The following is a 14,384-nucleotide window of genomic DNA, read 5'->3' on the forward strand; positions in this document are numbered from 1 at the left end:
TAAAATGGTGCTAAGATGTTATATAGATTTGTTTATATGTACTATGTATAGATAGATTTAGATATTTTTATATCGATTCCGATGCCAAAAAATATACAACAAAACCACCAATCACAACATGTATAAATTAGTAAACACTAGTCAATTCGATGATCTATATAAAAATGCTTTCATCATAAAAAACATCAACCTAAAGGACTATTCTGTAAAAACAAGCAGATACTTATACCTTCACACCACACGTTAATAAAATCTCAGATTTATAGGACTATCCTAAAAATTGTGTAATCAAACTCACTGTCGCCTATTACATTCGAGTTTTGCGATGAGTTTCGAGTTTCTTCTTACGGAATACGTGTGCAGTTGGCACGTTTTACGAGTGAGCTATAGTATGACACAAATTAGATGTAGCATCGGAAAATGCAATGGAATGAAAATAAAACCGATTACTGCCGATTTACACAACCAATAGAAACAGCTCCCTATCACGCCATTCGACGCTATTCGTCGCTATAGATTCTCGCGTCAGAGAAAGCAAGTTCATGTAAATCGACGAATATATTAAGTCTTATGATATTACAAGTTATTACGTTTGTGCAAAGATCATATTCGCATGAGAAATAAATATTGATAATTTGGGATAGCGTACTCAATTCGGTTGTGATCGGTTTTACGAATTTTGCCGATGCGACATCTAAGTTGTCGTACTATACGTTGTTCGTTCTTACAGAATAGTTTCGCTGTTACGAAACATGCAAGCGTAATATTATTGTAAATATAATTTCCGTTTTATTTTTCTATGGTCGAATAAAATAGGAATACGTTCGGATAATTTGTAAATAATTCGAAATGAAAATTTTATAAATAAACAAAATGCAATATTCATGGATCTCATGGTATACAAATTATTATTATATCGAACATGTTCTATAAATAAAACTTGATCGATTATATTTTCATTATTTAACGTTCCATTTTCAAAATTAAATCTAGAAAGAATAATTAAAAATAAATTATGTAAATGAAAACACTTGTCCTTATTTTCTTATAAACGTTAATGCATTCACGAATCTGATGCTACAGTCAAATCATCAACTATTTTTAAGCAATTTTGTTCATAAAATATCCAAAAACATTTCTATAAAATAATTGTTAATTAACATTTATGTTTATATTATAGATGTACAGAGTAAATAAAAGAATATTAAAAAGACACGTGTTTAATTTGTTACAAAATAAAGGAAATACACAAGATGTTTAATAGCATTAAATATATTTTCTCTCTTCGCCCTGGCCAGTGCCTAAAGTACCTTATTGCTTAGAACAAAACTGATATTATATTTAATAAAAATACTACATAGATTTCTTTTCGTGACTCTACCTCAAATAGTATCTTTAAAATTACAATTAGGTAGTTGGTATTTGTACGGAACATTATAACTACATATAACAGATATCATAGCTAATGTGTCACAGAACCCCAGGTGTGCTAAAAGCGTACAATTACTGTACAGTTACAAAAAAAGTTACATGATATTTGAAAGAATCTACATACATTTTGTACAGTATATCCCTTGAAATATTAACTAAAGTATTATGAATCAGAATAAAATTTTCCAATGGAATTTCAGTCTTAATTACATAGCAACAGAGGATAATTTAAACACTGGCCAAGGCAGATCTTTAGACGTGTTAAAAAGGAAAGGAAGGATGACACTATATACCGTATGAATATAAACACAGAGACTTGGTGACAATTGTGTCGTAAATTCTTCGTCTATTATCCTGTTAAGCCCATCTGCGTTTTCCTGCAAGCGATCTGTGTCTACTCCGTGTCCATCGCGACCTGCAACAATAATCCTTATTTATAAAACAGTAAGAAACATTTTCGTTTAATTACCTACAAATCTTGAAAAGAAATTCATTTTTTTTTAATTCGACATCAATTTTTGGATTCATATTAAAAAATCGAACGTTTGAAAGGCGATAAGTGTATCCATAGAATCACACAAAATTTCAAGACTGTTGAAAGCATCAATATTATAATCAATACTGAATTATCCTTTAACAAGTTTAAGTCATTTTCTATTGGGATTAAAAAAAAAAAAAAAGAATTTTAAGAAAAATTGAATAATTCAAACATTACCTACTACAGTACTTGGCACTATCAGATAAGACTAATTCACTAAACAAATAAGTCATACATGTTTAGTAAATTCTAATTACAAAATAAAAATAAACAAATAATTATTTTGTTATCTGAAAACAAAGAGAAAGTCAACGATGTTTTAACATTATAGATACAATCAGAAATAGTATCTTATTTAGACATTGTATTGTAAGGACTCCGTGGCGCAACGGTAGCGCGTCTGACTCCAGATCAGAAGGTTGCGTGTTCAAATCACGTCGGGGTCAAAGAGTTTCGAATACATATTTTTATTTCAATTAAGATAATATTAATGAGTTGATTATTTCAAAGTATGCTCTATTCAAGAAATAGGTACTTATAATAAACGCCAACGTAAATATTGTTGTGAAAAATCAATTTTATCAATATCATTTTATCTTAAACCACGTAATATATAAAAAATAGCTTAATTTTAATTAAACAAATTTTGATACGGTTTTTACTGATAGACAGAGCCATTGTTTTGTAAATATTTTATACAAAATAGCTTAAAGACTATGACAACGTTCTATACCAAACTAAGATATTTTTGTGTGCTTATAATGGATAACTTTGGCCAAACCTTAGCAGATACATCAAAATAATGTAGCAAAATATTGTACGTCTTAAAAACGTACCGAAAAGTTCACGATAACACGTGTCTTTCTTCTACGCCCATAATCAGTAATTGTATCTATTACAAATTAGTAAATAACTGTAATTTATTTGCGAAGGCATTTACACATTAATTAATCCTCATTATGGTAAATATTTTAGATACCTCGGGCATTTAATGTAGATCAAATTTATCTTTAGCAAAAAATATCCACCGTCATTAGGCATTGTTTATTTTTAAAATAAATAAACATAACATCTCAATATTCGCTTAGCGGTTTTTAATTAATAAATTCAGTGTGTTTTAAAGTGAAAACTATACGTAACTAATTTTTCAATTACGTATGCAATGTGAAATATATATTTAATTAAATACTTTTTTTATTATTTACCACAGACGAAATAAGATATTTAAGCATACATAATTACTTAACACGGAAAGTAAACAGATAGCAAAGAAAACAGCATTAAATTAATCACTAGCATCGTTGTCAGAGCTTATCGCAATGAATACCTCGTTACAGGCAACGAATTATCTTTTATCGAGGGTCAAGGGGTCAGCGTCACTGGTCACAATGAAAGCAACGGCCTATCATTCATAAATGGAACGTCTAGAGTTCACATCGTAAGATGGAGCTATTGTACATTTTCATCGTATTTAATTTAATAAAACACGGTACAAGTTTAAATCTAGACTACTTAGATCCTGTGAAATTACAAACGAAAACATCGCCGCAAGTGCAGCAAGAAGCCGCTTTGAATATTATAAATAAATATTTGAGCAATGTGCAAGTGGAAGTTAATCCTGTTATGTTCAATGATCATAAGGACGTTTTCGCACTTCGAACTGTAAATGGACAGCTTCAAATCAGGGCTAGCTCTGGTGTAGCGGCCGTGTGGGGCTTCAACCATTATTTAAAGAAATACTGCAAGAGTCAGATCGCGTGGCAAGTACAGCGAGTGCAAATACCATATCCTTTGCCAGATGTGGACGAGATTATTGTAGCCAACGACAGATTCCGTTACTATCAAAATGTATGTACTTCATCGTATAGCTTCGTGTGGTGGAAACCAAATAACGAGTGGCCTCGTCATGTGGAATGGATGGCTTTGAATGGGATTAACTTAGCCTTGGCCCCCGTCGCGCAGGAGGCCGCCTGGGCAAAAATTTACAGACGATTGGGTATGTCTGAAAATGATATTAACGAACATTTCACCGGACCGGGGTTTCTAGCTTGGCTTCGAATGGGTAATGTGCATGGATGGGGCGGACCCCTGCCTAAATCTTGGCATGACCGACAGAAAGAGATACAAGATAAAATCGTCGATTTAATGTTCAAACTTGGGATGGTTCCAGTTTTCCCTGCATTCAACGGACACGTGCCCAGAGCTTTTCAAACTATATACCCAAATTTGACTTTATACAGTGTTGGAACGTGGAACAAGTTCGACACCGATTATTGCTGCAATCTTTTTATAGATCCAAAAGAACCAGAATTTAAAACAATCGGCAAAATGTTCCTAAAGGAAATAACAGCTAGCACTGGCACGGGAAACATTTATGCAATTGATCCATTTAATGAAATTAAAATTGAACCGTGGTCTACGTCGCTGGTACAAGAAACGGCCAAATCAATTTTCTCCACCATATCCGAAATAGATAAAGACGCAGTATGGCTACTCCAAAACTGGATGTTCGTTCACAATCCTCTACTATGGCCTTTGAAAAGAGTACAGAAATTTCTGACGTCTGTACCAAACGGACGAATGTTATTGCTCGATTTGCAATCAGAACAATGGCCTCAATTCGATTTATACCAAATGTATTACGGACAACCTTTCATCTGGTGCATGCTCCATAATTTCGGAGGTACGCTAGGTATGTTTGGTAGCATGCAAACAATCAACAGGGATGTTTATAAAGTGAGAAATCGTGCCAACAACACCATGATTGGCATAGGAATAACTCCTGAAGGCATCAATCAAAACTACGTAGTTTACGACTTGATGTTAGAGAGCGCTTGGCGAACCGGTCCCGTCAAAGATTTAGACGAATGGGTTGGCGATTACGCTGAACGACGATATGGATGCAACGCAACAGCTACGGCTTGGACGTATTTACTAAAAAGCGTATACAGTTTCGATGGTCTCAATAGAATAAGAGGGAAGTACGTTATAACGCGCCGGCCCAGTTTCACGATAAGACCTTGGGCTTGGTACAAAAGCCATGACTTATTTGAGGCATTCAAATTATTTGCTTTCGTTGATAATAACGCTTGTAATTCGCCCGGATTCTTACACGATCTCGTCGACGTAACAAGACAAGGATTACAATACAGAGCTGAACAATTATACATGAATTTATTAAGAGATAAATCATCGAACAGTATTATATTCAATTTTACAATAGGACGATTTCTGGACGCGATGGACGACATGGAGAATATATTAGCAACAAATACAGATTTCACTATTACAAATTGGTTGCAATCTGCTAAAGAAATTGCATCAACAAACGAAGAGACATATCTGTACGAATTGAATGCACGCAATCAAATCACTCTATGGGGACCGAAGGGCGAAATAACAGATTACGCGTGCAAGCAGTGGGCGGAGGTTTTCCATTATTATTATAAGCCAAGATGGTCGAGATTTTTGCAAATGGCATTAGACGCAAAGTTGAGAAACGAAACGTTCGATGAAAGGAACGCTCAGCGCGTTGTGAGATATTCAGTTGAAGAAAAATTCCTCACTGTAAACATTGATCCATTACCCAGCAACGATACGAGAACAGTTGCCGTCAGTTTGTATCAGAAATGGGCTTACGTCTCCGACCTGGACGATTTACCTTTAAACATTATTAAGCAAATGTCACAACAAGAGGATTCCGAGGAAATAACACCTTTAGTTACAATGTGGACATCTACTACCACCGATTAACGACCATATAATTTAAGTTTGTATATCATGAAATTGTATTACCATATATTTAAAATGCTTAGCGTTACTGTTCGTTCAAAAGGTCGTATGTACAGTCAGATTAAGAAGACAGTCAGTTTTTTAATTAAATCCTTTATCAAGTCTTAAATTCTTAGTACCTTTTGAATCTAAACATCAAATCATTGCGACGCAATATGCCATTCTCGATCGGTAAAGCAAATTATCGTTAACACTGAGCACACGAAAGTAGATCTTAAAGTGACGAACCTTTTCTTGCCCCGCATGTACTACAGAAATATTAAATTAACAGTAAAATTTATAAATAAAACACACAGCATACGATCCTTTGCAATCGTTAATTTAAACTACTATATTCCGCTGTAAGTAACACATCAGAGGTCAAGAAGGAACTATTTTGTACTGAGTATTGAAATAAATGATTTTAAATCAACTTCGAAACATAATGACTTTCATTATCCTTTGTTTGGTGAATAACAGTTATGAATATGTATTTGTCATCGAGAGAGAGCTTTACTACAAATTTATTAAATAATTATATTTATTTTTGTATTTAACTAGTTTTGTCCATATATATCTCATGTTATTTAAAATTCTGTGTCATGAAATAACTTTTTTTTTATGGTATAGGTTGGCGGACGAGCATATGGGCCACCTGATGGTAAGTGGTCCATCACCCATAGACAAAGAAGCTGTAAGAAATATTAACTATTCCTTACATGTTCAATGTACCACCAGCCTTCAGAACTAAGATGTCATGTCCCTTGTGCCTGTTGTTACACTGGGTCACTCAGCCTTCAAACCGGAACACAACAATACTGAGTACTGTTATTGTGCGTTAGAATAACTGATGAGTGGGTGGTACCCAGATGGGCTTGCACAATGTAAATCTACCACCAAGTAAAATAATAAAGAAAATAGTTATATTTAAATAGAGATATCGCAATTAATATTATTAATAAATTGCATAGTTTGAGTGTCCAATATTTCATATTTCCGAAAAAAATAAACATCAGATCGATATGATGTTTCAAATCATTATTTCTATTTACATGAATTATACAGTAGGATGATGGTATAGTATATAATTTTAAGTATTTGTTTGAATTTGTTTTATGCATTTTTTCACGAGATCACTGTTGTCGCTGAAAGTTTGTGTACTAGTTGTGAACACTCGTATGTCTTCATGATTGCAACATTTGTATATCTTTTTTAATTTGTATTGTGTCAATGTGCAGGGGCATGTGAATAAAGTCACCTGACAGTAAGGACCCTTAGGCATTAAAATCATCTCATCATCTCCCTTTTGAAGAGAAGATTTGGAATATCTTCCAACAGGCTGTTCCAATGCGGGTTGGTGGAATATAGATATGGCAGAATTACTATGAAAGTAGACAGATGCAGGTTTCCTTACGATGTTTTCCTTCACCGCACGAGACCAATTATTAACACAAATTAAGCATATGAATAGACAGTGGTGCTTGCCTGGATATATTAAACCTGCAATCATCAGTTGAGATGCAAACGTTCTAACCACTGGGTCATCTTTCATATTCATATTCAAGTTATCAATTTTCAAAGTCAGTTTTTACTATTTCTATTTACTCCTGCAATTGGAATAGGCTTTAGTAGTGTGTGAGCTGAGATGGCCCAGTGGTTAAAACGCGCGCATCTTAACCGATGATTGCGGGTTCAAGCCCAGGCAGGCAAGCCACTTATATGTGCTTAATTTGTGTTTATAAATTCATCTCGTGCTCGGCGGTGAATAAAAACATCTTGAGGAAACCTGCATGTGTCTAATTTCAGCGAAATTCTGCCACATTTGCATTCCACCAACCCGCATTTGAACAGCGTGGTGGAATATGTTCCAAACCCTCTCCTTAATCGAAGAGGAGGCCTTATCCCAGCGGTGGGAAATTTACAGGCTGTTACTTTACTTTTTAGTAGTGTATATGCATTAAGTGACCTGTGCCTGGGGCTCGTCCCCCGCGTCGGAGGGCGGCGCGCCGTCACCGGTGGCGGCGCCCCCGCCGCGGCGCTCCTCGCCCTCCACGAGAGACAGGTAGCGCGTCAGCTCAGCCTCTTCGCACACGTGAAGCGCTGTCTTCGGACCGACAATCGCAATGGATACGTTCTGAAAACAATTATTTACAATCATTTAATGAAATCATAATAATTATAAGATTTTAAAACCAGCCTCGATTCTTCCTTTGGAACACTTGGATTCGAAAATGATAGGGATGTTCATTTAAAAAATTTTAACTGAAAGTTTAGCTTCAGTGAATAAAATGAGGTGTTCTAATTATCGTTCTCAGTTTTACCCAAATTCATAAAAGATGACAAATACGATACAACACATTGTAACGTAATTGTGGCGCACGTTACATGTTTCATCCATTTTTAAATAATTTCAACATAAAATACTAAATTTCTAACATACGTTATCGGATGTCATCTGTCATTTGACTTTGACAATAATTTCTAAGGCTATGTTTATGCGTAATTTAAAAATACCGCTAAATTTGACATTTAAAATAAAAATGCACTTTTTATGCATTATGCGTTCCTGACCTAATTGTAATTTATTATCTTTATATTATCTTTGAGATGATCTTTGACATTTGTCTAAGACCTCACTTTCCTTCCGCCTTTTAAGTCGAAATGTGACGCTAAATTATTTTCAAAGTTTTTGTAACTTTTATTTGGTTTAAATTATCGAATATTGTTGAAAATTGAAGTTTTAAGGCACGATATGTCTTAATTTAAACGATTGGAAGTAAATCCATGTCGGATTACAAAAATAAATTTGGATATTTGTCGCCTCGTGGTAAGTCGAAAAACTTTCTTCGAAAGTTGAATTTATTTCAATTGTTCGGTTTCGTAACAACGATTGTGGTTCTTTACAGGGAATTTTTAGAATATTTCCCATGATGCATTTTGTTATTTTTGGAAAATAACCGGGATTGACCGGGTAAGTTGTTTGAATTATTAAAGTGAAACTATAGATTTTCGAAATTCGTGTTAGGTTCTAATTAGAATTGTTTCTCTTTTGCAGTTATTTTCAACAATTATTTTCAATGGTTATTTTCAACAGTTTATTTTCAATTGGTATTTTTCTACCATTATTTTCTACAGTTATTTTCTACAACTGTATTATCGTGGATTATTCCTTGAATTATCTTCTTTGGCTGTATCTTCGAGTGGATTATTGTCAACGCTTTTCGAAGAACATTTGAACTTAATTTCTTTGGATATTTTGAAGATTAAATTTTAGAAACCGTAAAGGAAGTGAAAACTTTATAACATTTATTTAACTTCTGGATTTCGGTATGTAATTTTTACATATTTATTTTTACTGCAATTTTGGAACTTCGTGGGATTTAGTATACATTTTATAATCTTATGAAAATTTGGCATTCAAACCCTTTTTTTAAAAAATAATATTTATACATTGTTGTAACTTTATTTACACCTAATTCTAATAATTTATATTTGAATATTTTTTTTTTGGAGAAACTTTTAATAACATAACTTAGTCTATCTTTAAATTATTTTTTTGTTAACTTTGGAAAATTTACAATTTATAATATTTAATTAAATTTAATGTATTTTAAATGGATGTAAACATCCAGGCGCCCGATTTTGTTACTCTTTAAATTTAAGATTTTACAATTGTTAAAATTATTTTTTTATATTCTATTCTTGTGAATAAATTAATTTATAACATAGATTTGCCTTTTTTGTAAATCTACTTGTAATGTTGAAGGGTTATTTAACTGACTTCCGGAGCACTTTCTTTCGAGGATTTGTTTAATTTAAAAGCCTTGTCCAGCTCTACCGAATTTTTAGTTGGCCTCGAAGAAAATTAATATTTTTTTAAATTTAAATTTATTTTTAGCCAATTATATATTACAATTGGCCCCCCTTCAAATTTTATACATTACAACATATGGACCAACTAACTGCCTTCTGTGATATCTATTCACTCTGCACTTTAAGACTGGATTTCGGTGGCACTGATAATTGTTAGATAGATGAAGTCTCATGTTTCTAGTTACATTGGCCTATCTAAGTACAGACACATGAGAGACGATGATGAGTGGACTATACCTACGCAGACAGGCTTGCACAAAGCCCCCAAGTAAGCTGCTAGTGATAAACCAAAATGGTATAAAAAAACTTTAGCTTAATCTGACATTCAACAGGTTTAATTTATTACCAGCTAGTATTCGCACGCAGCTTCACTCGCGTTTTAGAGTATTAGATATCATTTGTTAAGCAAAAAAAGTAACCTTATTTGGAGTTCAAGTTTTCTTTATAAGAAATTTCATGAATTTCGGTTCAGCGATTTGGTTGCGAAACAGCGACAGATTGACAGTTTCTTTCATACTTATAATATTATAATATGGATTATTTCAGAGTTAAGGCTTAGTATTATATAATACATACCTTAAGATTGAGATCAACTTCATTTGGCAGTGTATCTCTTAAAGCCCTCAAGCCGTGAGCAACTAAATCATTGAGCTCACAATCAAGGAATGAGTTGTAATGTTTCTCTAAGTATGTGCGGGCAGACTGAGATCGTGCTCCAATCGCCATCGCTCTACAGTCAAAGAAGTTCGCCGAAGGGCATGTCTGGTAGATGTGCGGACCTTGATCCTGAAAATTAATTATGAATATTTTATTATATAATGTATATATATTGTATGTAGATTAAAACACAATTTGTTGCAATGTTAATCAATTTACAACCAATTAAAATTTTTTTAGTTCTATTTTGCTTTGAAGCATAACCTGCTTTTTTTTAGGTTCTTAGGTTTTAATATTCAAATTATAATAAATATAATGGATTATGATCCATTAAACTATATACATTTTTTTAACATTCACACTTACATCATATCCTGCCACCAATAGACCAACACCTAGGGGTCTTTTGTCATATCTCTGAGTGCAGATCTGCATTTTATTGCCAACTAAAGCAATAAGTCTGCCAACTGGCATAGGGGAGTCATGCGCATAGCGATAATTGAGACACTCAGTACGCATGAAACGGCTGTAATGAAAATGAAATTGATTTCAATAATATTACATTTTTATTCAATAAAGAAATCTGTACATTTTTTTCAATGTAAGCTTGTGATTGATTATGTACTATGAATCAATGACATAAAAGCAACTGTTTCAAATAGAAATATGCAGTAAAAGATTTAAATTATTAGTAATACAGAAAATGATTCATATTTGGTGAAAATAACTTCAGAATAGAGTTTTCTAAAACATTTTAGTTTCTATAAAGTTGGAAATAAGTTATGCACAAAATGCACTATGCACATTTTCTTAGACCATTTCAAGATTAAAAAAAACAACTACATATTTAAATTACCTTAACATTCTGGCATCTGCTGTTAATCCAGAAATGGAAATGCCAATATGCTCATCAATTGGGATAATCTTTTTTTGATAAGCCGACAACTCACTGACTGCCCTCTTAAGAGCTATCAGTACTGCAAACTGCTTGTTTTTCAGGCCAACAGTAGCCGAACCCAACTTCACTGCTTCCATAGCGTATTCTACTTGATGAAGGCGGCCTTGAGGACTCCATACTGTGACATCACTGTCATACTGATTACGGAACTGTAATGCAAATTTAATGAAATTTAACACCATCATATCAAAACACATTGATAATTAATTAAGGGATATAAATTAAAAGATACAAGTTTATATCCATGGTGAGTAAGCCTGGACTTAGTATAGGTTGATGCACAGGCAGGATATGTAGAAATTGTATTTTTATTGATATAAACACTGCAATTAAAATGATGGAAAATAGTAACTATTGAGTTACTTGCCAGTTCTTCTCAGCCATTATTTTGCAAAGCAGTATTAGCTTTACATTAAATTCTAATACTATGATATGACATTTCAAAATTGCTTTAAGAATTGATTTGAATAAAAAAATAAAAAATCTAAGTCATAAACATGATACTATGTTCATAGAACGTTTTATACAAATTCACATCTACAAAGAAAACTTTTTTATAAATATATCTCTAAATGAAAATAAATTTTAAGGTTATTTGCAAAATTACAAAAACACTTGTCGTTCGATTAACCTCTTAGTTAATACGCCTATGAAAATATAATAATAGAAATAAGATTTGTTTTACTATTACTTTCGATATGTTATCCAATAGTTCTTTGAATTGTATGAAAATGACAATGCATATTTGAACAATATTTACTATAAAAATACAGTTTAATCAGTATTTAGAATCAGTCGTTAATAATATTATTGTTTGTTTTATAAACTTACCATGTTTTAATCTTTTATAAATGCGAGTGTTTTTTAAATTACACCGATCCGGCACTTTCTATAGTAGTTTTAAATTCGATGAGACGCGACAAAAGATGACTATTAGAATGTCATAATGACATATTTTGTCTATGAAAATCTCAAGTCTATATATAGTAATTGTCCATTGACATTCATGCAGAAACAATTTTCTGAATGAGAATTACTGTTACAATGACAATAATCAAATTTTAGTTAAACTTAAAAGAATCATAGTTAACCTGAACTGTATTAATACAGATAGAGCAGTCATTTGTAATGAAAATATATGTGTATTATATTCAATTCATAAAAATAATACTGGTAACACAAATATGAAATGGCGCCAAGATTTTAAAACTTTTTTCTAATTTCATTTATACTATTTTTGCATGAATTAAATTATATTATATTTTTCAAAAGTATTTTTTCGTATAAAGTAATATTTGATTAGTAGACATATATAGTAAAGAAAATTCAAGAACAACTTATGTATAAAAACAGATTGGCAACACTTATTTATTTATCATAGTTGTTAATATTTAAAAATAAAATACATTTCTATAGAAAATAAAGTAAACTAAAAAATGTATAAAATTTTGTAATACCGATTTCATGCAATAGTCCGTAAGCCGATTTTAAAACAGATCAGTCGCCTGTAGTTAATACTGATTCTGTTAAGTTAATTAAACTCAGAATAAGATTAGTCCATTACCAAGGTCGTTTCCTCGGAGATTATTCTATTACTAAATTCTTTTATTATTAATTTGATAAAACAATATTAATTATGTCTTTCGACTTCAATTAATATCAAAATATATTATTATCTACTTAATATTATTAGGCCTAACTTATTTGTACATATTTTAGTTCTTTGTGTTATTATTATGTGTGTTCATTATTAAAAAACTGAAGTTTGGCTTCGTAGATTCAAACTTTTTTTATTATAATGGCCATGACGTCAATAATGAAAAAAAAATGTTTTGTACGTATGAAGATAACAATAAAATTCTCTCTTAGGAATTAAATAAAGTAATTCATGGTCACATTATCTGTAAAATAAGCTGTTCGGTACAATTCACAATTTTGACGCGTTACTCCGGAGCATGGAGTAGACGTAGATGTGTCTAGTTATTTAATTGTTGCTAATATTTTCCAGAGCTTTCACATTTATAATATAAACGAATAGTAAATATGTGGGTAGGTGATAGCGTACTGTACTGTATACGAGTGAATCTGAGTTATGAATAATATGAGAAGCTGTTCTAAAATAAAATACTGTTTCACCTTATTCACAAGCAGCGCTGAAACACCTGATTGTTTCAAATGTACTCTGTAAAGTGAGGAGTACGTACGTCGTACATTGTACGATGTAGTTTACATTCTATATTTAAATATAATAAATATATTATGTAGTAGGTACGATATATTTCGAATGAGTAACTCTTTATGAATATAAGATACTCAATACTTAATCATAAATCTTTATAATTATGATTATTATTATTAATGTTTATACTAAATAAACATTTCGACTGTAACATTATTTGATTAAATTTATTTTTAAAATAATAATAATCAACTTGTAAAATAGTATTTAATAAAAATTAAATTATTATTAAAAAACTCATTCCATTAATTTTATAAATATTAATTTAAAACAATAGAATTGAGATTAAAACTGCCCCTTTAATCCGAGCAGTTCAGTCTGATTTACAGTGGTTGAATGGTTTGAACAAAACGCATAAAAAGACTTTTTTAATATGAAATGAACCGCCATGAAACCAGAGTTGGATGAGTTTACACACTTTATCTAAAACTAGATACAGTTTACTAAAATAGTATTAAAGCGACTCATAAAAAATGTATACTTTGTTCAAAGTACTATGATTCTTCAATTGCCATAACAACCGATGGCATAAAAGCTATAAACAATTAATCAAAAAATAATAGTAAAACGCAAATTCAAGTTGGAAATATGCAACTATAGTTGACACTTACGGTCTTAATCATCATCATCATCATCATCATCAGCCCGTACCCGTCCACTGCTGGACATAGGTCTCTCCAAGCGCACGCTACTGTAGTCTTTCTCCGGCTACTCGCATTCAGCTCCTGCCTGCCGCCTTGCGTATATCGTCACTCTACCGTGCCTGAGGACGTCCTACACTACGTTTGTCGAGACGTTTGTCTTAATCATATTATAAGCGGATGTGGTGCAGATATTATTTGATTTATAGAAAATTTTGCTAATTTGCAATCATTCCACGTGGTCAAGGTTTATAGATTAGGCAAGTACCAGTATTT

The 14,384-nt window shown here is 32.1% G+C and overlaps 2 protein-coding genes and 1 non-coding gene across 3 annotated transcripts; 2 read left to right on the forward strand and 1 right to left on the reverse strand.

The window, feature by feature from the left end:
- Positions 1–1,204: 1,204 nt before the first annotated feature.
- Positions 1,205–12,191, reverse strand: LOC124537871 (proteasome subunit alpha type-1). Its single transcript, XM_047114823.1, has 6 exons — positions 12,060–12,191; positions 11,127–11,377; positions 10,637–10,796; positions 10,190–10,399; positions 7,707–7,874; positions 1,205–1,846 (listed from the first exon to the last, which is right to left on the reverse strand). The coding sequence occupies exons 1-6, from the start codon at positions 12,060–12,062 to the stop codon at positions 1,826–1,828; spliced, it is 813 nt and encodes a 270-aa protein (XP_046970779.1). The 5' UTR covers positions 12,063–12,191; the 3' UTR covers positions 1,205–1,825.
- Trnaw-cca lies at positions 2,344–2,415 on the forward strand. Its single transcript has one exon. It is a non-coding gene; the product is annotated as a tRNA-Trp (tRNA).
- Positions 3,218–5,833, forward strand: LOC124537870 (alpha-N-acetylglucosaminidase). Its single transcript, XM_047114822.1, has one exon. The coding sequence runs from the start codon at positions 3,413–3,415 to the stop codon at positions 5,720–5,722; it is 2,310 nt and encodes a 769-aa protein (XP_046970778.1). The 5' UTR covers positions 3,218–3,412; the 3' UTR covers positions 5,723–5,833.
- Positions 12,192–14,384: the final 2,193 nt, after the last annotated feature.

Source organism: Vanessa cardui, chromosome 19 (genome assembly GCF_905220365.1).
Source record: "Vanessa cardui chromosome 19, ilVanCard2.1, whole genome shotgun sequence".
NCBI lineage: Eukaryota > Metazoa > Arthropoda > Insecta > Lepidoptera > Nymphalidae > Vanessa > Vanessa cardui.